General features: G+C 47.0%; 1 protein-coding gene across 4 annotated transcripts in view; it reads left to right on the top strand.

Moving 5' to 3' along the window:
• KANSL1 (KAT8 regulatory NSL complex subunit 1) overlaps positions 1–22766 on the top strand; it is a 77839-nt gene that overhangs the window by 36815 nt on the left and 18258 nt on the right. For all 4 annotated transcript variants that reach the window (XM_050985457.1, XM_050985459.1, XM_050985458.1 and 1 more), the window contains exons 3-4: positions 18159–18300; positions 21747–21851. In XM_050985457.1, the coding sequence (XP_050841414.1) occupies positions 18159–18300; positions 21747–21851 (247 nt within the window). The remainder of the gene's footprint in view (positions 1–18158; positions 18301–21746; positions 21852–22766) is intronic.

Below are 22766 nucleotides of genomic sequence, written 5' to 3'. Positions count from 1 at the left end.
CATATGGGAGAGAGACTCTGTGATATCTGCATTCTTACTGCATGGGGAGGATTTTACTTCACAGCTCTTTCCCTCTTAAACACCACAGAGTTTGTAGTGAAGCTGTTTTATAGAGAACCATCCTTAAATGGTACCATGAGCACTTGGATGTCTCTCTTGCAGGTTAGAATGTATAAAAGCTGTTACATTCTTCACTAGTTCACACCTCTCTGGGAAAATCAGTGTTAATACATCTCTCAGTAACCCTTGCAGCTGGGGTTTGTGGCCTCAGCAACTATTTCTTTTTGCTGTGATTGTAAATAATTGAGCATCTTTTTATTCTCACGAGGCCAAGGATGGCTCCTGTTTGTCCAGAGTAAGGGCTTGAATCACAAATTTGGGGTTCAAACATGCACAACACTTGTGGTGAGATCAGTTGGAGTCTGGGTTGCAGCCTGGCAGCTGCCCTGCTGCATTTTGCCCTGCTGCTGCTTTGGGGTGGGTGAGAGCCACCCCAGGGGTGCCCAGATGCTGCCCAGGGCACCCAGAGCAGCAGCCCCACATCCCAAGGTTTGGGAATCACAGCAACAAGGACAAGATTCACAGCTCCAGCCAGGCTGGTTTTCATTAGGAGTAAAGAAAAATGTGAAGCCCTAGGAATTTTGTCAAGGCTTTTGATATGTGAGTACTCAGTGTTCTGCAAGAGGAAAATAAACTTTGATTAAAGACTAAAGTCTGTTCCAGAAACTGCCAGCACAATACAGAGAGGATTGTTCAGATAGGAGGAGTGAGACCTGAGCTGGGTGTTTGGTTGAAGCCACTTGCTGTGGCTTTCCATGAGACTGCCATGCTTCTTTGTGGAAACTTGGAAGCTTATTTGATTGCTTCTTGCCTGAATCTCATTTTGGAACTTACTACACATAAATATTTATATAAATGTTCAGTGTTTATATATAATACTTTGGTTGAACCTTTTAGATCTTTTCTTTCACTAAAGTTTCTCATTGAAGAGGTTTGGTGTCTCACTGTGAAGGTCAGAAAAATTTTATGGCCCTTAAAGTTGAGAGTTTTTAAGCTCTGTGGGTATCCCATGACAAAAGTGAGGCTGTTTTTTTTTCCTTGTTTTGAGGATTATCTTCTGCCATTTAGGAATGGTTTTTGATATTATTTGCCTTTAGGAACTTGACTGTGTGGATTTCTGTCCCATGTCTCCAAAAAACAGACATTTGTGGAGCTGTGTACTAACAAGCAGAAAGACAAAATCGGAGTGATCTGCTCTGGAAAGAATCCAAGTGTTTTAATTTGTGTGTATGTAATTCTAGTATCTCTCCTAGAGCCAAGTCTGCCCTTCTTAGACTTGATGATAATGCTTAGCACACAGAGTGTTTTAATCTTGAAAGCACTGCACAAACATGAACTAACCCAGCAGTTAAGCCTTCAACTTTCTTCTAGGTGACATTTCCTCAGAGACACTATATAATATATATATAATAATTAATAATTTTATATGTAGAAAATAACTTTCTATATACACACTGACATATATGATATGATATAAATGATACAAATATATATGATATATATTTATATCATATATATACATATGATATAAATAATATATATAATAATAAATCATATATATCATATATATACATATATATGATATAAATCCCTCTTGTCTGATATAGAAATAAATAGCTGCTGGTTCCTCTGGCTGGTGGAGGAAGACTGAAATCCCTTTTGTGTGTGAATCACCTGATGTGCTCAGCAGCCCCGTGACCACTCCAGGCCAGCTCTGATCCATCCTCCTGGAGAGAGGCTTCAGATTTCCAGGGAGCTCTGAGCTGATGTCATTGCTGTGAAATGAGGCAGCAGAGAGCTTCCACTCCCTCTGCTTGGGAACTGGATCCCAAAGCTTTTCTGGCATGATTCCATGTTCCAGAAACCACTGTCCTCCCATTGCTGCCATGCTGCTGGTAATTACTTAATCTAGTCAGGCAAAGGGCAGAATCAGGTGAGCTGAAGAGCTGAAGGAAACACAGTTAGAGAATAAAAAAATCCCAGCCTGGTTGGGGTAGGCAGGGACCTCAAAGCCCATCCAGTGCCACCCCCTGCCATGGGCAGGGACACCTCCCACTGTTCCAGGCTGTTCCAAGCCCTGTCCAGCCTGGCCTTGAACACTGCCAGGGATCCAGGGGCAGCCACAGCTTTTCCCTTTTTCTTTTATCTTAATTTTATTTTTTTAATTATTATTTTTGTTTTAAAATATTTGAAATTTCAGTTACTCTGCAGAGGCCCTCTGCTGTTTTTGGGGGATTGAGGAGCTTGGAGCTGCTGTCATTCCCAGGGCAGGAGGACACATCACGGGGTGTCAAAGTCCTTGAGAACCATTCCTGGCTCCCTCAGATTGTGATGCAGCTTTAAAAACCTTTATCTTTGTGCTTTTGCTGAGGGTTATTGTTGCTTCCCTTAGTTCCCTTAGCAGAAGAGGTGGCCTTTTTCTTTGGTGTCTTGGCAGATTTCCTCTTAAGTCTTATTTTAGTGAGCTGAAAGAGGAAGAGAGGGCACAGGGTGCTTTTTGAAGCCATATTCACTGAGGATTTATTCCCACCAGCATTGTAAAGTCTGGAATAGTTACTCTGGAATTCTTTGCTGTTTTGAAGCAATTAGTTTCTTGGTTTCTCAGTTGTGAAGTAGAAGATGTTGTCCTATAAAAGAAGAATATATCCAGGAGAAGCATTGAAACACAGAAAGAAGAGTCACAGGTTTTATTCACTGCCCCAGGATTTATCCACTTTGTCTTGAGACAGGTTTCACAGGATTTTGTGAGGGCATGGAAAGATGAAACAAACATGGTCAGCTCTCTTCATCCTGGAATAGTGAGTGATGGAACAGCATTTCTGCATGATGGATTGTAACAATTATTTAACTCTCCTCCCCCATTCCCTCACTTCTGTCCCTCTTTCTGTAGCTTTGTGAAGTGCATGGAGAGCAGATGCAGAGATGCTCCACTGCTGCAGTTAGATAATATTTCTGCCCACGTTTTCTGTAAGAACAGCTGAGGATGGGTGCAGCCTGTCCTGCCCTGTGAAATCAACTGAGGCCCAGTTTTTCTTTAAAAAAAAAAATCAGTTATTACTAAATACATCTTGAAAGGCTTTGGGTTTTGTCAACAGTGTGAGCAGCAGAAAGGGAGGGAGGCAGATGCTGGTGATGGGTTTGCTCTGCGGGTGCTTGAGGGAAAACTGAGCACTGATTTTACAGGTCTGGCTGTGTCACCTCTGTCACACTGTGTCTCTTTTTCCATTAGCTGCAGGACAATCTGAGTAATCAGATTCCCTAGTGAATGGGGCTGGACACTTTCCTTGTTTGCTCTTGTCTCAGTGTGTGATTCAGAGTTTTGACTGGGATGTTGGGAGGGTGACTTGCCTGGAGCTGTGGTGAAGAACTGGGATTGCTTGTAAGGAGTAGCTGCAAGAAGAGATGCTTGTTCTGAGTCTGTTCCACCTCCCTGTTTTCTAATTATGTGTTTGAATGTCTCCCTGCCTTGCTCACCTGTAATAAATCAGACACCCACAGGTTACATGACCCTTATCTCTGTCTCTTCTGATAAAGGTCTTTAAATGATTTTTCCATTAAGATTTTTAGCAAATACGTGCTGGAGGATTGCTTTTAAGGACCTAGCTGCGTTTGAACTCAGTTTTATTTCAAGTGTAGGCCAGCCCAGGTATTTTAGGATGCCCTGTGCAGGTGACTGTAGGACTGTAACCCTGACCTGCTTGAAGCTCTCCTGGTAACAAATTTGATGCCGTGCTATAAATAACTCATGACTTTCCAAACATAATTAGTTTCTTTATTGTCCTCTGAATAATGTGTGAAGCAGGTGTGAGCTCCACATCCCCTTCCAGCAGGATTTCCAGTTTGGAGGGGCAGATGCACCTTCTGGCTGTGCCTGAGCATCTCTTACTGGAAAGGTGTTTTGATCCAAAGCCTCCTTCCTGCCAGGTGTGGCTGCAGAGCTGAGCTCTGACACTGGTTGTCACAATGGGGCTGATTCCATCAAGTGATCCACACTCTTGGCTCTGTCTTTCAGCCACACCAAAATGAGCAGGGCTGAGTGTTTGAGTGCTGTAAGTATTTGCTGGGTGGTTGGGATGCTTTGCTGGAAATGTTTTGTGCTTAAATTCTCCTGAACAAGCACATGGTGTGTGTGGACAGTGTGTCTTGATCTTCCAGCTGCTGACCTGGAAGGAGCAGGACAAGACTGACATGGATGGAGTGGTGCAGGGCCTTGGGCAGTGGGACAGAAACACTGCTGGGAGAAGACAAAATGATCCTGAGAGAACTGGCAGGAAAAGAAAGCAAGCAAGCTCAGAGAGCTGGGGTCAAGAATACTTGGTTTTGCCTTGGATCATAAGGCCAGATGAGATCATTTATGTGAGAAGACATCACTGTGGAGGCTGATTTAGCTGAGTAAAGGCTTGCTTGCTTGATCTGGAATGGATTTTCAAAACCATTCTTTTCCTGCTTAGGTTGATCTTGTAGGCATCAGTTCTTGTTTCCTCCCTTGCCTGTTGGGTTGGGAAGCCATGGAGCAAACACAGATTCTTGTGGGTGTGATCCTGTAGCCTCTTGCCATCTGAACAGAGCCTGAATTTGAACAGGAGATGTGATGGCTTTTTAAATCTGTTCTCATTTACTTAAAACTTCACATAAAATTTTCTGGCTTGTTGATGGATCATATACCACCCCTCCCTTCTTTTTTAAAGAAGGTTTAATCCACCAGTGTAATCCACCAGTGCTTTTCCTCAGTGATCCAAACTCATTTTTCTCTCCATCTTTAAAAAAAACCATCAATTCCAATACTCTAATTCTGCCCTATATTCTTTTGTGTCAGCTGCATACAGTCAGAAGTGTTGAGTGTGTTTTCATGCTCTCTTTTGCTGTCAGTATCAGTGAACCATGTTGCTGTCAGTGATGCGTCTCACTACTTTTTGTTCCTTCAATCAAGGTTTATTTAGATTTTTGTTTTGCAGAAACTACTCAAAATGCCTCCTGTTCCTGGTCTGTCCTTTCAGTTGCTCATCATCTGGGACATGGTTTTATGCTCTGTGGGTGAGAACCATGCTGATGGCTTGGTCAAGAACCTGTCGAGTACCAAAGATTTTTTCAAAGAGAGTTATCTTTAAACATTCAAACACATTTTATGTTACATATGTGGAGTTTTAGACGTGGAGAAACTGAATTTGTACAGAAAATACTGAAGGGTGTTGCAGTTCTGACATGTCTGGTTCTATCATGAGAGGGGTTTCTTGTGGCTGCCCCATCCCTGGCAGTGCTCAAGGCCAGCTTGGACACTGGGGCTTGGAGCAGCCTGGGACAGTGGGAGGTGTCCCTGCCCATGGCAGGGGTGGCTCTGGGTGGGATTTGAGGTCCCTTCCAACCCAAACCATTCTGGGATTCATGTCTGCAGATGAGATAAAGTCTGAGGCCTCCCTTTTCCTGGTGGATCACTAAATGTTCTGGTACAATAATTTCCTTTAACACACACCCAGGTGTTGGTTTTCTTGTAAAGTTTGTACAAAGGTTGTGTTGGTGCTAGTGGCAGCTTTGCTGACATTGAAGCTGGTGTGCCCTAAATTCATGCTGTCCTTTAGACCCTAATTACCAGTGCACTTTGGCTCCATTCCCAGGAATGACCTGAATTTGAGGTGCTGGAAGGTGAACAGCATCTGCTGCTTGGGAGATGTGATTTCCACCTATGGGGGACCTTGTCCAAAATAAAGTGGACTTCCTATTTGTGTTTCACCTCTTGTAAAGTTTGGAGCATGGAGTTGTTTAATCCAACTGGGATTTCATTGAAGAATTCTTTGGCTGCTTCTCTCTTGGCTCAGATGGTCTTGCCCCCTTCTTCCTGCTCATCTCCTTTCGCTGTGCCATCTGTCTGTCATCTGCTTTTTCATTTCTCTGACCTATTTATGAAATATGTTTGCACAACCCCTTTTGCAATGGCTGCAGAAGAGTGTTGGAATTGTGACCAGACCTATTTCCTGTTCCCCTTTGTTCAGTTTGTCAGCTCCAACCCTTTGGGATCAGTGGGTGTCTCTGGTCTTGTCCTAAATGACACCTCAGTGGTTTCAAACCGGGGCTGTGCAGAGAATTTTCTGGTCGTGGCAAGGCAGGACACAGCACAAACCTCAGAGGTTGGGATTTGTCTGAGTCCTGGCAGGAGGTGGAGTCGGGTTTGGGTTGCAGCTCTTGCTTGTCAGAGTTCAACTCTCACAAAGAGGAACTTTATTTCCGAGGCTTTGGACAGAGGTTTCATTGTCCCACAACTGCCGGGCATGAAGGGGCGCATTGAGGCCCTGTCACCCATCCAGGTTCTGCCTCCACACCTGTCGAGGGCAGCAGCAGCCTCAGCTCCTGCCCTGTGCTTCTCTCCTTTCTCATGTGCAAGGATTAAGGCTCGGATTTGTTGCAGCTGGTCTCAAACTCGGCCCAGGAGCAAGCTCTGGAAGCACTGGGATGGCTGTTGGCACACATGGGATGAGATCCAGCTTGGCTGGGCCTCCTTTTGGAGAATCCTGGAGTGGTTTGGGCTAGAAGGACCTTAAAGATCACCCCCTGCAGTGGCAGGGACACTCTCCACCAGACCAGGTTGCTCCTTTTTTTTCATTATTTTGCCCAGAATTGAATGTTCCATAGGCAGAGGTGGCTGTGAAGGGATGGCAGTGTTCTGAAAACCTCCTCAATTTCCCTGGTGCCTCTGGGTAGAAGCTTTCTCAGCAGATACATCTAGGAAATTTTGCCACTTCCTTCTGAAGTGTTTGTCCAGTCTCAACTGCTGCAAAATCAGAGCTTTGGGGGAAGGGTGGATTTTAAAAACAAAACAGCAAAAAGGCAAAATAACCCTTGATGCAGGCTTCTGTAGATCAGGTCATGTTTTCTTTTGTAGGTCAGACATGATGATAAATATATTCAGGATTACTAAAGGGGAGAAATAGCTGTAGCTTTTTGAGTTTTGTTTGTGGTGGTTGGTTTTTTTTTTGTTTGTTTGTTTTTTTGGGCTTTTTTTTTTTTTTTTGAGACATTGAAGAAAGAAAATGGAGCACAAGGGGACAAAAAGAAATGCTGAACACAGCGTGTCCTTTCCCCAGCCTTAGGGAATAGCCAGAGTCTCTGGGAAGAACCTGAGCTGCAGAGAGAGAAGGAGGAAGCATTCAGGAGGGTGTAACAGTTGTAACATGGGAACAGCTGCTCAGTCCTGCTCCCCAAATTCACATTGAAGATGCCTCATGTAGCTGAACTAATAAAAAGCCCAAACAACAGAATTACTACATGAGTGGATTGTTAACCTGTAGCTGACCCCTTGCTTTTAATCTCAGTAAATGAAATGAAGGCCATATAATCACTCCTAAATTTGTGTGTGTATCTGTGACACATATTTTACTCCAGAAGAGCCTGGCAGTGGTGGGGAGGGCAGCTATAGGATCAGGGATGCCACAAGGTGAAAACCCTCCCTTTTTTCTGCTTTTCTTCACCACCTCCCCTGTGCCTGATCAGGGAGTGTGGGCCTGATCAGAGAGAGCCTTTTTGGCTCGTGTTTAATTAATTAAAAGAGAGAAGGCAGTAAATTGATGGTTACAGCAGAATGTCTTCTGTGATGCTAAAACCATTCCACTCTAGAGTGATCTTGTGCCTGGGACAATAAATACCCCACAGATAACAGAGCCTCTTGACCATGAGCCAGAGCTCCTCTGGCCATTTAATAGATGAGAAAAAGATGTCAAGTACCATGGCCAGGATCAAACAGCAAATCTGTGATGGAACACGGAATTAGCAGAGTGGGACTGGGGGCCCAGCTTTGAGCCTTTGAAACTGTAAGACTTTATTCTTCCCCCCTGCTCTGCCATGTTGCAGAAGATGGATGAGAGCCCTCAGTCAGGATTCCACCTTGGCGGTGTCCTATTCCCCAAGGGAAGGTCTTCCTTTGTGATGGAGGAAATAAGAAATAGATTCCCTCCACGGATGTACAAACATGGACTCTGCTATCTTGCTTTTCTTCCTTTTTGTTTGTTCTTTGCTCTTCTCCCAGGTCAGATGTGGATTTCCTCCTTGGAGCCTACCTGGAGTTAACCCTTAACTCTGCTCTCAGTGTTAGTTCTGTGTTCTCTCTTGTGGGCCAGTGCCTTTTGGCTCTGTAGGAGAAATGCATGTGCACATGTGACTTTATGAGTCTCCAGAGTTCATCATCCTTGTGTAAACTCTTCTGCAAGGAGTCCTTGAGGACGTGGCACTGGTGGGGCTGTCCTCGTCCTGGGGGGGCTCCCTCAGGGTCTTGTGCAGCAATCAGGATGTGTGATTTGGATGGGTCATATCCAAATCCAAATTCAGTATGTGAGCATCGGCCACCCCAGCTCTGCAGACTCATCCAGATCCTGCTTCCTTCCCCCTCCAACGCTCCTGTGCTCTCAGGGTTTGAATTACTCCCTGCTCTTTTTCAGCAGAGTAAATAGGGTATCTGTAAGTTTAAACATTAAGGTCTTTGTCAGCCCACAGCGAGTAGCAGAGGCCTCCTGTGGCTACAGCTATGTTTGGGGGAGGCCCTTGTTTCACAGGGCACTGGGCTGTGTTGAAGGATGGTTTGGCAGCATGGGAGCAGAGCAGGGCACAGGTGGAGCTCTGGTCCTCCCCCAGCCACTTGAGAGTTCAGTCCTTGTCCCAAGGCAGGGTGGATGGGACCCACAGCCCTCAGAGGAGTTGCCAAGTGGCTCCTTTTTGTCTCCATCACTTCCTAGTAAATCACCCAGCTCCAGCCTCCAGCCTGTGCCACCTCTGCCGTGTGTTGGGTGAAACACTTCTCCTCTCTACTGTCCACAAACTGCTGGGGTTTCAAATTGTTCCTGGCAAACAATTTCAGAACGTAGTTTGGGCTGAAATAGTGGCTCTTAAACTGTGCTCTCTGGGAGCATGCAGAGGGGTTTGCAGATTTTATTAAATGAGATTCATTAAATGATGGAAAGTTTGATAAAGGAGCCAGGAATGCCCGAGAAATTCACGGGTGTTGACAGACAGCCATTGGTGCCAAAGCTGTGATGAGGAGGGGAGGGAAGTGACACCATGTGCTGGTGGTTGAATGCAGATGAGATGGGAAGCTCCCTGAAAACCCTTCATTAGTGGCCAGAGTTACTCTTCTGGAAGATTCTTCGACCTGGTCAGAGCTCAGCCCTTTCTTAGAAAGCAGAGATGCTCTTTTGTGTCTCCCATTTGATGTTTGAATCCAATGTTTCTTCAGTCCTTTGTGTGCCAGAGCATCGCTGATAAAAGGGGTTTCACGTGGCTGAACAATGCAGATTGTTCCTTTCTTCTCATGGAAATACAACTGGATTTTCACAGCCTTATTTTGGCCATCTCCAGCCACCCCCAGGACAGCTCTGCCCAGAGCTCCTTTCTCCTGTTCCCCCAGTTTACCTACCCCAAACCAGCAGCTCCCCCTGCATCCCCAGGGATCAGTCTCAGATTTGAACCAGTGCCATGAAACCTTTCTGCATCTTTGCAGTGGCACACAATTGCTAAGTCCATCATTTTTACCTTCTGATGTGCTGTCTCTGGTGCTGCCTGCCCACAGTTGGGTGGCAGGGAGCAGCTGCCCTTCTCCCTGCCAGTGCCATCCCCATGCTCCATGCCCCCTTTCCACCGTTTCTCTGGCTCCAGGCAAAACCCAGCATAGCTTGACTCACATCAGTCTCCTGCTCTCCCTCTCTCCCTTTCCATTTCTCTCTGCATTTTTTCCATGCTCCTGTACTATACAGCAGTCCTTCAGCCAGGATTATATTATCCCATTTCTTAGATAAAGGACTTGGAGGCCAGAAATGTGTTATTTCTGTGTTAACTGGAATGGCTCTTTGGGTTGAGAGAGGAAACTTTCCTTGGGTTGATGCCAGAAATAGCACGGCTGCCCCTTCCCTTGACTAAATGACCTTCAGATCTAATATTGATGTGTAGCTTTATTCTTGCTCTGATTTAGACTAAAGAGGTGATCTTTGCTGGGAACTGTGTTGGGAGAGGCCTGGGTAGGGACTTGTGCTAAGAGGGGCTGCAGGGGAGCAGAGCACAGCACCACAGAGAATATCTGCATCAGTGGGTGTTCTCTTTCCCTAAAAGACATGGTGTTCCTGTTGCTTTGAACAGGGATGACCTCCCCATGATTCAAGCCAAAAAAGAAAAGGAAATCTCATTTTTCCTGCGACTTTGAAGCTACTGGGATTGAAGGCTTGGAAATCAGGGCAGACCCCTGAATGAGTGGGCCTGAGCTGGGGTTGTACTTGTAGAATTTGCTCCCAGTGCTCTCCCAAAGGCTGGGAAGCAGATTGCTGCTGCCCTGGAAGGCAGAGATCCTTGGGAGTGCACCTGCTTGGTGAATTCATACCTCTGATGCAGTTCTACATTGATGTTTCTGTGCTGCTTTGTCCCCTAAAGTCCAGTATGTATTCTCCCTTGCTCCAAGCCCAGCCCATTTCAGTCATATTTGGCTCTGATGAGAACTTCTGCTCCTACTGGAAATCTTCCCTGGATTCTACCTGGTTTGTCCTGGTGTCATTACATGGTTCAAACAAATATATTTTTTAGAATCATAAAATGGTTTGAGTAAAAGGAACCTTAAAGCTTTATCCAGTCCCACCCCCCTGCCATGGGCAGGGACACCTCCCACTAGACCAGGTTGCTCCAAGCCCTTGAACAGCCTTGAACATTTCCAGAGATGGGGAGTCAAAAATTCTCTGGACTTCTTGACTGATGCCTTTGTGTGAGCTTAAAATCCTCCTTGCTCTAATGTACTGTGAGGAAAACTGGAAAAAAAAAAAAACTTTTTAGGAGACTTCTGTGAGGAGGGTTTAGATCTTTTGTGTTCCAGGTACAGAGCAGAGTGTAATTTTGTGGTCTCAGAGCTGAGTTCAGGAACACAATGTCGGAATTCTGCGTTTGGAGACGTGTTTGTAGAGCTCTCTCCTCTTCCTCCCAGGACATGAAAGAGCAGATAAGGAGGGTGAGGTCATCCCAGCAGTGCAGAAATTTCCCAGGCCTCGAGCTGAGCCTATTTCAGTGTAATCACTTATCCTGAAGTTTCATTTTGATCTTGGGCTGCAGAACCTGTGGAGTGAAACAAAAGCCCCCCTGGTCCCCATGAGCCATGACAAAACACCCTTTGACCTCAGGTCTTAACGGCTGCATAATGAGAAGGGAAGAGACTGAAGCTGCTTTTTCATGCCTGGAGAGATGGGAGTATCCAGTGCTGCTCACTCCTCTAGCAGTGTTTACTGGGTGCACTGGGTGGGGGTTGAGAGGAAGACTCTACCTCCTGTGAGATAAAGCAAGAGGAAAATGAAAGCAGGTTTTATTTGTTCCATCCTGGAGTGACAGTGATCAGAAGTGGCTGAGTTGAAAACAAGTTTCTGCATCCTGTGGCAGTGTGTAGTGAGCTGTGTTGTTGGGAAGTTTGGTAAATAGTGAAGGAATAGTCAATTCCCCTTTTGCAAGGAAGAGTTCTTTGCTTTGAGATTAACTCCACTTTTTTCTTGGATATCTCATTGTGAGATTGTTTTGCTGGTGCTGCAGGACACTGAGACAGGTGTAGTGACACTTGTTCAGATTGAGTTGAGAGCAGCACAGTCAGGAAACACCTCTTGGTGCCATTCATTCACCTTTTGGCATGAGCTGGAAGGTTTTAACATCCTGGAGAAACATTCCATAAATTCTGCCTTCAGTAACTCTCCTGAACAATGAAAGCAGGTCCCAGCTAAGTCCTGTTCTGACACAGGGTTGTGTTGGTGCTGCTCACCAAAGCTCAGGGCTGCCATCCTCACCCTGGCTGTAATTTCATGTAGTTTCTGTATTATGGAATATTGATTTACTGTGGAGCATAAAAATGTGCCGTGCTCAGCAGAAGGGCCTCTCCAATTGTTATGCTCCAGGAACACTGCTGCTCAGGAATGTGAAATAAATTTTCCCTTTTAACAATGGATCCTGATTTGCATAGTCTCTATTCTTGTTCCCCAGGGACTGTGGCACTAATGGGCTGCAGAGAGCTCTCCCCCACTTGGACACCAAACTCCTCTATTTGCTGCACACAAAGGGCTTTGCTGTGGAACAAGTGTAATAACTTCTCAAACAGTTTACTCTGGGCCGTAATTGTCTCCTCTCTGTTGTGCTCAGTTTTGTTTGAAGAGCTTAGAACACTGAGCACCCCCTTCCTTCTCTTCTTTGATGTTTTAATGGCATTATTCTCAGGGAAGCTTGTTTTCCAGCAATCCAGAAAGTCACATCATCCCATGCTGCCAAGTGAGGTGATCTCATGGTGCTGAAGGGGACCAGGAGCTGGGAAGAGCTTTGCTCTGCTGGGGCTTTGCTTTGGCAGCAAGCAGAGCTTAAGGATAGAAGTGCAATATTCACGATAATGGCTTGTGGTTGTTGCTGGTTGTTAGTGAGGATGTCAAACCTCTGACAGTGCTTGCTGTCTCCTCTTAGTGAACAGGAGTCAGTGGCCTTCATCTCACCAAGTTATAAATCTCTTGGTGAGATCCAACCTTTAATGTGAAGAGGAGAAAAAAACAAAGAGCACCATTCCCATTGGTTTTGTGTTTCTACCACTTTGTGCTTTCTTGTAGAAGAATTTTAACTCCTCCTGAAAAATCTGGGTTTGAGAAAGGTAATGATTCTCCTCTGCAACCCAGATCTACTGGGAAGAATTATCAATATTATAATTTTGCTGCTATAAGCAAAATTATAATATTGATAAAGCAAAATTATATTATTGATATCCTTCTCAGCAAAAAGAAGGATATGCTCCTGGAAGATGTTTGTTGTAAGCTTGAGCAATTGTATTTTAGGCATTTGGAGGGAAAAGCGGGCATTCTTGGTTCATAGTTTGTAATGTTGAGAATGGAATCTTAACCAGAGCTTTAAGGGAAAAATTCCCAAAGAACTGAACGCAGTTGGAGCAAACTTTGGTGCCTTGTGTAGTGTCACCTTCTCATTCCTGGATTTAGCTGCAAGGGACTGAGAAACTGCCATAATTTCTGGAGTGATGATGGTCAGAGTCTGCACACAAACAGTTCAGGATGCTCTGCTCTGCCTGCCTCTGTGCCCATGAGCGTGTGGAGAACTAGACTGAAAAATGGGCCAAATAAATTCCCTTAAAACTTGGTATTTTTCAGCTGACTGCTCTGCTGAGCCTCTGGAGAGTTGGTTTTCCTGGTGTAACAGGCAGCTTGTGGTGACCACCCTCCTGACCCACCCTCCTGTCCTGCACCTTGCTCCCCCACCTTCCCCTTCTCTCCTCACACCTTGGTCCCTGGGTGCTGAGCAGGGTTCAGATGTGGCCCAAAATACTTGCCTTGGCATAGCTGGAAGAATAAAATCCTGATTTTTGGCTATTGTCACAGAACAATTGTTGCTGCTGAGGGCTCAAGAGCAGCTAGAGCTGGGAATGGCTGTTTTACAGCCAGCTGAATAAATGCTTGGGGCAGTGCATAAATGTCATGGTGTAAAGATCTGGGGCACTTGGATTTGAAACAGTGCAGAAGAACTTCTGAGACAGAGTTCTGTCATTTCCAGGTCTTGGTGGGAGCTCCTGCCTGTTCTCTCAAGGTTTGCTGTTTGCCCAGGGGTTGTGGATGGGCTGGGGAAGGCCAGCAGAGCCAGGAGTGACTCAGTGTCCCCGTGAGTCACCCTGGTGCTGCGGGCAGGATCCTGACCCCGAGGCTGGGAGGATGGGATGCTGTGTCACCAGCCTCGTGTAGCACCTGGGGCTGTGGAGTTCCACCTCCACAGAGTCCTGCAGTCCTTTCAGGTAGAAAAGCCCTCTGGGACCATCTGGTCCAGCCTTGGGCCATGCTCTGGAGCTGCTCTGCTCGGGACCTTAACTCCATTCCAGACCTGAGCGTGCCTGGGGAGCGAGGGCTGGTGGCACAGTTTGTGCAGGTGGTGGCTCACAGCCAGCAGTGCTGTCTGAGCTGCAAACAGGAGGGAAATAAAAAGTGATTTTTAGTTTGCTGCTGAGAAACTGAGCACTTCTGTCTTGGGGCAGGAGCTTGGCTTAGCCCTGCTCATGCTTTAGCATTTGTGCTCCCAAGTTTTCCCTGAGCAGTGGGGGCTTTTCAGTGGGAATAACTCTTTACTCACAGCCTATGGAGGTCCTGGTTTGTGTGAATATGGGAATGAATGAGCTGAGGGGAGGTTGGAAGGAGATTCAGCAGAGTGCCGAGCACATGCTGGGAATAAAGAGCCCTTCAAAGCTGATGGTTCTGTCCAGGGGTGGGGGCGGGTGTTCAGCTGAACAAATTGTTCACTTTGGCTTCTTTGCAGGCAGAAATGTTACGATCAGCTAATGAGATTGTTCTGGAGCCTTGTGGGGTTTTCTCTTCCTCCCTCAGAGTCATCATGAGAGTGGGTTTGGCAGAGCTTTAACTCATGCTGCAGGCACTGATCTGGTTTTGCATTGATTTAATAATAATAATAATAATAATAATAATAATAATAATAATAATAATAATAATAATAATAATAATAATAATAATAATAGCTTGGTGAGCTGAAGAATGAATGTGAAGAATATACAGGGACATGAGCAAAGTGGAAAATAGCAGCTGAATTGGTTGTCTTATTGTCCCATCCTGTACCTTCTGGGCTCTGTCCCTGTGCCACTGTGAGGCTCCTCTGTGGAAAGGGCTGAAACATTCCCAGTTTGCCTCTGGAAGGTGAGGGAGGCTGAGCTGGGTGTCCCTGGGGGGAAGTCTCAAAGCCCAGAGCTTTGAATCACTCTCACGTGATTTCTTCAGTCCAAAGCTGTGCAGGAAAGAGGAGAGTAAATACAGCATGGCCTCTGCACTGGAAGGTGACTGCATTCCAGGGGACAGCAGAGCCTCTGGGAATACACCAGGACAGAGTGGAGGAGGGGAACCACATGGGAAGTGCCTGGAAAGCTGGAGCTCATTGCCTCATGTTGTGGCATTAATCTGTGAGTGTCCGAGGCTCTGGGAGCTGCCTGGCTGTGCCACCTCCTGGCATCAGTGCCAAAGGCATTCTCTGGTTCCCAGGAACCCCTCCCATGGCTGTTCCAGCTCTCTCCAAGCCTGCTTGGCTGCCTGCAGAGCTTCTCAGTGTTTTGTGTTGTGTTTCTCTCTCTTCTGGCATCGACTGTTTCTTGCAGCGTGACCTGTTATTCCTCATTGAACATCAAGATGGTTTGGGTTTGCTCAAGTGCTTGGAGTGGCAGAAACAATCTCCCTCCAGACCCCAGTGGCTGTTTCTCATTCATTCTACTGATTCCTAGAAGTGGGTCTGATAATGTAGCTCCCCTCCAGCCTGTAACTTTCTGATCTGAAATCAGTTCTAGCTCCATTTTTCTCTGTTGCTCCATGTCATTACCAGCATGGTTTAGCAGCAGCTGCTGGGCCTGCTCTGCTCATTTTGCAGCTGGGCCTTTAGTAGGGCAGTCTCCTGGTGAAAAATAAGTCTGCTAATCTCTAATTCCCTCCGTTTGTTGGGGCTGTCTCTGTCTGCCTGGTTGGAATTCAGCTGCATGGACTCAGCAGAAAGCAGCATGGACTGGTGGGTGGATGGGCTGACTGAGGGACTTGAAACTGAGGCTGAGATTGGATATTGGGAAGAAATCCTGCCTTGAGAGGGTGGGCATGCCCTGGCACGGGGTGCCCAGAGCAGATGTGGCTGCCCCTGGATCCCTGGCAGTGTCTGAGGCCAGGTGCACAGGAATTGGAGCAGCCTGGGACAGTGGAAGGTGTCCCTGCCATGGCAGGGGATGGAATTAAGTGATCCCTGTGCCAGGGTGTAGCCACTCTCATAGGGAGGAATTTCTTCCCAATATCCAATCTAACCATTCTCTCTGTCACTTTGAAGCCATTGTGAAAAGTCCCTCTTCATTTTCCTGGCAGACTGTTCAGATTTAGAAAGGAGAGGGTTTTCCTCTCCCCCAGAGCAAGTGGAGCTTTCAGATCCACAATGATCACTCTCTGTGTTTTGCATGGTTGTTCCTTTCCAATGCTAGCCAAGAATCATTTCACAAAATGCTTGTAGAGGCACTAAAGCTGAGGAATATCCGTGGGTCCTTGTCCCAGAGCTGATCCCCATGAGGGAACATCCATCCCATGATGTTGCTGCCAGCACCTCACAGGGAAGGGTGGGACTGAAGTGGGAAAGGCTCAGTTCTAAATATAGAGCCACTACTCTGGGTGCTGTTTTGGAAAGTGTGGCTGAGCCATCATTCTGCTCTTCCCCTCCTCCACTGCTGCCGCAGGGTGTCAGAGGATGAGGTGTACATTACTGTGTTTCGCTTTCTTGGGATATTTTTGGTTCAAATCCAGTGGGTTTTCTGGGGTAGGATGTGTCCTGATTTTAAGGTGAGGAGCAGGTCTGCTGCTGCTTGTGCTGCTGTGTCACTTAAGAAACTAAATGGATTTAAAACTCTTCTTTTTGTACTTAATCTCAATTTCTGTGTAATCTGAGCAGGAGAATAGGCTGTATTTATCAGCACAGTCCAGTGTTTCAGCAAGCAGAGGTGCTTTGTAATGTTGGGAGAGGCAAACTTAGGGAATTGGCACTTGGGATGTACTCTCAGCAGCATTTGGTTCTAAAAACTTAGTTCTAAAAATTCCCAGGGCTCTGTGGCTCCCCAAAGAGCAAACTGCTGAAATCTGGCTTTACACAGGGAGATATTGCAGAGGGGAAGGACTTGAACCCCTGAAGGTGTTTTGGAGAAGGCTGGGAGGACAGAAGGCAGAGGATACTGTCTCCTGTTTTGTGGCCTCACCTCGTAGCTCTGCAGGGACAGCCAGAGGTCCAGCAGGAATATGGATAATGTGTCTTGTTCTAAATGCAGTTTGAAGAACCAACTCCTCCTTTTCAGGGTATTTCTATTAGCTGATTTGAAACTTGTAGTAACCCTGGGACTTTTTTGTATTTATTTCATTTTTAGGCAAGTGCATTTGGTGGCAGTTATGCCTAAATCAGGGCAGAGGGCCAAGAGGTGCAGATTTTTTGAAGAACTTGATGATTTCTGCTCCTTCCCATCTTTGCAGCTGGGGTTGCCTCAGTACAAAACCTCATTTACCACGTGCTGCTTCTGCTGTCGTGGCTGGTTTCAGCTCTGAAATGGGTTAATCTCAGCAGAAGACTTTCTGGTTTGATTTTGGAGGAAACATCTGGACATTGCTGTGGCTCCCCTGCTCCACATGCTCTGGCTGGTTCAAAATTCCTGCACAGAAGGAGGGGGAGAGATGGGCAAAGGGAATTATTTTGTGATTAATTTCTTAATTGCTGAGCATCCAGATGTGGCAAAGGCTTTGTGCAGCAACATTGGATTTGTCAGCACTTTCTGCTGATGCTTTGTTTCCACACCATGTTGGGGTTTTCTTCCTTTCTGGGAAGCCCTAATGTTTATCCACAGGAATCAGTGTGCTTAGGGTGTATTTTCATGATACTGTGGCTTTTAACATGGAGAGTGCAGCAGTGGATTTATCCATTCCTTCCCATCTCTGGGTTCCTGTCTGCCCATGGAGTGCAGCAGTGGATTTATCCATTCCTTCCCATCTCTGGGTTCATGTCTGCCCATGGAGAGTGGAGCAGTGGATTTATCCATTCCTTCCCATCTCTGGGTTCCTGTCTGCCCTGGAGTGCAGCACTAGGGATTGAGGATGGTTTGATGACAGCTGATGTTATTTCCTGGCTTCTTTATTTGCTTGATCCATCCATCAGATGCAGAAATCAGGGTTGCTTTGCTGTTGCCTGCTCTGTCCTTTGCAGCACACCATTGCAGTGGAGCACCTTGTGCAAGGCTGGCCCTGTTGGTCGTCTCCAACTTGTAAACCCCAGCAGTGGTGGTTGTGAAACTTGTCACTGAGGTTTCATTGTGGCCATTCAGGTGGATTTGGGGACTGATGCCAGAGGCTTTTTTTGAAGACTTCAGTCACTGGGTGCCAGCAGATGTTGGAATATTGCTCTGCAGAGACACAGCCCTTGCAGCGCGTCTGTAACTCCTCGTTAATTATTAGCAGTGGTGAGATGGTATCAATCCTGCCAATCCAGAATGCAGCTTTTGATCTGTCTGTCAGTTCTTGGATTTCTGTGTCATTAAAATCCCCCTGAGGATGATGCTGTGTGTGTTGCAGGAGGCGGAGGGCAGAGTGGAGGTGGGCAGCAGACCGTGCCGCCATCGTCAGCCGCTGGAACTGGCTCCAGGCCCACGTGTCGGACCTGGAGTACCGCATCCGGCAGCAGACGGACATCTACAAACAGATCAGAGCCAACAAGGTGAGGGATGGGGTGGGACGGGGCAGGGATGGGGTGGGATGGGGCAGGGATGGAGTGGGATGGGGTGGGATGGGGCAGGGATGGAGTGGGATGGGGCAGGGATGGGGTGGGATGGGACAGGAATGGAGGGGGATGGAGTGGGATGGGGCAGGGTGGGACAGGACAGGACAGTATGGAGCAGGATGGGACTGGACAGGGCAGGATGGGGCAGGGATGGAGCTGGATGGAGCAGGATGGGACAGGAATGGAGCTGGATGGGACAGGACAGGGCAGGAATGGAGCAGGATGAGACAAGAATGGAGCAGGATGGGACAGGATGGGGCAGGAATGGAGCTAGATGGGACAGGAATAGAGCTGGATGGGACAGGAGAGGATGGGGCAGGAATGGAGCTGGATGGGACAGGATGGGGCAGGAATGGAGCTGGATGGGACAGGAATGGAGCAGGATGGGGCAGGAATGGAGCTGGATAGGGCAGGAATGGAGCTGGATGGGGCAGGACAGGGCAGGATGGGGCAGGAATGGAGCTGGATGGGACAGGATGGGATGGAGCAGGATGGGGCAGGAGGCCTTTGGGCACTGTGCTTCTGCTTTCCCTCCTGATGGCTCTCTCTGACACCAGAGAGTGCAGATGTGAACTCTGATGCTTTTCCCCTCCTGCCTCTCTCCCAAAGCAGATTGCAAAGCTGTGACTAATTGTAATGCAATTTGGCATGGGCTGAGTGCAATTCCTGTCCCTGGTTCAGTATGATAACGTGAAGGGAGCAATACCTGGCTTTAGAGTCAGTCTTTGGAGCCGAGCAGAGCTGGTGCTGCTGCATGTGTGATGCTGTTCCCCATCACTTAAGCCTTTCTGTTTTTCTTTGATATTTTTTTAAAACCTTCCCATTCTTTCTTTTTGGGAGTAGCTGAAGATAGGGATAAAAATAGCTGAGATTTAGTGGAAAAGGGAGTGGCCTGTGGAGGAAGTTAGTTCAGATGCTATCTGAACAGGCTTAAAATTGAGTCTGTTCCATAAAAAAAGATCATTTTTTGGTGCTGACCTTTCTCTGTGCAGGGTATATTTTTTTAGCATTGCTCTCAGATGGTGGGAGAATAGGGGAGAGCAGAGAAGGGATGAGGAAGGGATTGTTATGGAGACTTGTTCAGGCATGCACATTTAAATGTCAGGCCTTGGAGGAAGGAATGTCTGGAGTTTGTGGCAAGAGGGCTCCTGGTATTGCATCAACTGAGAGATCCTCAGGAATTCAGTCTGGCAAACGCCTTTCCCAAGATGTGTGCTGCTCTGGGGGTGGTGGGGAGAGGCTTCCAGGAGAAAGCAGGGGAGGGAGACTGGACTTTGATGCAGCTGTGCAGAAAAACAGGATTAATTGAGTGAGTGAGGGCTCTAAATGAGTAAGTGGAAGAGCACGGCTTGTGAGCAGAATCCATTACTGAGATTAGGGCAGAAGGCTTCTGGGAAGTGGGCAAATGAATGATTCTTCAGAAAGAATCATCTTCCTTCTGTCTTAAAGCTGAGGCTGCAGCATGGTTTTAAGTACAAAATAGAAAATAGCTGAAGGTTTATATGCTAGAAGTTAAGTAATGAAAGAAACAAGAAAACTCATGTAATGATGTAGAAAGTTCAGGGCTTTCACCAGGTGATGGCAACTTGACAGGCTCATGAAATGGCCTGAAAATGGTTACAGGCATCCCCTGTGCTTTTATAAAGCTGCAGCTTCCAGGTCTGAAAGGAGGTTCTGGCCAACAGGATCATCCTCTCTGATTTGTTCAAACCAAAACTCAACTGAGATACCCTAATACATGAATTTAAGATAAAACATGTTGCTTAAGGTGCAGGGGCATTCAGAACTTGAGTGTTTTGGGTAGTGGCTGTTCTGCCTGAAGAAGAAAAAAAAAACAGAACCACGAGTATCACATACCCCACCTCTGATGGGGCTTGCTGGAGATCATTCTTGCACCCAGCTGGCCTTATCTTGATGTCATTGAGCTCTGGGATGGTTGTAAAACAGATTCTGTTTGCACCAGTGAAAAACTAGAGACCAAAGTAAAAGGGCTTGGAAGAAGAATAGGAGACTAGAGAAACAACCCTGAGTTTCAGTAACACATGAGCTTGTTGGAATGGATTTGGCTTCAAATTGTACAAGGAAAACAGTTAAAGAATTTGGAAACACCTTGTTTTTTCTATCAATATAACTTAACTTCAGCTTACTGGGCCACAAGGAGGTTAAAATGTAGCTGCTGCAGGAATTCAGAGTTCTACAAGTTCTAAAGTTCAAAGAAATTTGATTTCATTCTTTTTTAGTTTAATTACCTTTATATGTTAGAGTTTCCATCCCAGTGTACCCTTCAAGAAAGACACATTGCTGTGTCAGATCAAAGCAAGGGAAGGACGAGGGAGTCAAAAATAACCCTGTGTTTTGAGGGTAAACTGCTGCCTGGGAGTCTGAGCAGGAATTGTGCTCTCAGCACATTCAGATCAGCTCAGTTGGAGCCTGGTGAGAAGTGGAGGAAAACACCAAATCAGAGCTGGTTGTAGAATACCCTGTTTGCAGGCACTTAAAAATAGCAGGCTGTAGAGGGAAGCCTTGTGGCTCTGTCCTCACTCCAGATAACATACCCAGGTTCCCTCCAGGCTCACTTTGCTGTGACACACTGTGCAACCTCCAGAATTGTTCTCAGGTTGCTGATCAGCCTGTTCTTGATCTGAACAGCCCCTTCACAATCCCATGTTTGACCAAATGCTACTCACTGGGGCTTGTCCTTGTCCTGAGCTGTGTGTGTGGCCTGTAGGTTCCACCAGCTCCCTGACCCCTTGCACATTTTGCCCTGCTTTGTTATAATATAGCCCAGAATATGCATAATTACAATGATTTTATTTCACTTGGTGTCGTTCTGAGAGCAAAGCAGTCCTGCCTTTAGGTTAAGCTTCAGTGAAACAGGAACAGGACAGCAAATGTTAAACCTGATAAAACAGCGCTCAGCTTTGTCCCACTAAATTTATAGCAATGTTTTTCTTTCCTTATTGAATTTTTGTAAATATCACTTCTTGAGGGGGCAGGGGGAAGTCTGCTCAGAGTGACAGGTTGGTACATTTTCATCACCAGCTCAGAATGGTTGGCTTGGCTGTGGTGGCAGGTTCCCCTGTGCAGGATGAGGGCAGCTGCTCTGTGCTCCTGCAGGAAGCTCCTCTGGCTTGGCTGGCACGTGGGGAGGAGGGCAGGGTGGCAGCTGGGACAGGCTGTGAGCTGGCTCCAGCCCTCTCTGAGTTCAGCTGAGATGCCAGGGAAGGCCAGGCAGCAGGGGGTTGGGTTTGGCATCACATTCTGGAAGCCGTGGTGGGAATTGGGGACCTGCTGTGCAGCATGGAGGTGTGGGGGACAGTGGTTGTGCAGTTTCCCTGTGGACACCAAAGGATCTGCAGTTCATCCCTGTTCCTCTCTTGCAGGGGCTGATAGTTCTTGGTGAAGCTTCACCCCCTGACCCTGCAGTAGATGATTCCTCTCGTCCTGTTAGAGCTGAAGTCAGGCTGGAGCCTGGGGCTGAGCGACTGGTAAGTGCCAGGGTGGGACTGACTGCTCCAGGGGCTTCCCTGCACCACTGCTGGGCAGGCAGGGCTCATCCCTCAAGCTGTGGGGCACAGGGATGCTCAAACCATGGCACTGGCCTCGTGGAGCAGCTCCTTGCTGTGATTCCAGGTGGGAATCACTGATCTTGGTCTGCAGCTCGCCCCCTCCCGTGTTGTTTTGGGGTTAATAAACAATGGGGTTTAAACACCTTTTAGAACAGAGTTCCTGGGAGCACCTTTGTGATATGCATTAGCATTTTGTGAAGCTTTAAAATCCTAACTAATCCTTTCCCTCCAGCAAAAATGTACCTCAAACTGAGAGCAGCATGATTAGCAAAGGCTGCTAAAGATGTGGCTATTTAATATCTGCCTGAGCATCTGAGCATTCCCCCTTGGAAAGGGCACTAATGATTGCAGTGAGATGCACTGGAAACTATGCAGAGTGCCAGGTATTTATTATTTAATGCAGAAATGTAGGGCACAGACTGAAGGCTTGATGGTACTGTACATCCTGCCTGTGATTGCTCTGGATCCTGGGGGATGCAGCAATGTATTGAAATGGAGGGTTTGCAAGTTGTGCTGGAGCAGGAGGAGAAGGGTGGTCCCTGAAACTTCTGCAGGTTCTACTTGGCACTTTCTTGTGGCCGTTCCTGCAGCCCTGAGGAGAATGTTCATTCCCCTTGCACAGGGACTCCCACATCTCTCCACACTCCCAGCTTGTCACAGATGACAGTGCTGGAAGTGTCACCCCTGGAACCTCCGCCTCCGGCACCCAACCCCTGGCTTTGTGCTTAATTAGGGCTGCTCATTAGGGCAGGCTGTTGAGTCAGAGCCCTGATCTGCTCCGAGCCAGAGATTACCCAGAGATGTTCGTGGTATGTGAGGGCTCTTACTGGAAAG

Source organism: Serinus canaria, chromosome 27, assembly GCF_022539315.1.
Source record: "Serinus canaria isolate serCan28SL12 chromosome 27, serCan2020, whole genome shotgun sequence".
NCBI classification, from domain to species: Eukaryota; Metazoa; Chordata; class Aves; order Passeriformes; family Fringillidae; genus Serinus; species Serinus canaria.
The sequence above is the reverse complement of the archived record's forward strand: the minus strand, read 5'-3'. Positions and strand labels throughout refer to the sequence as shown.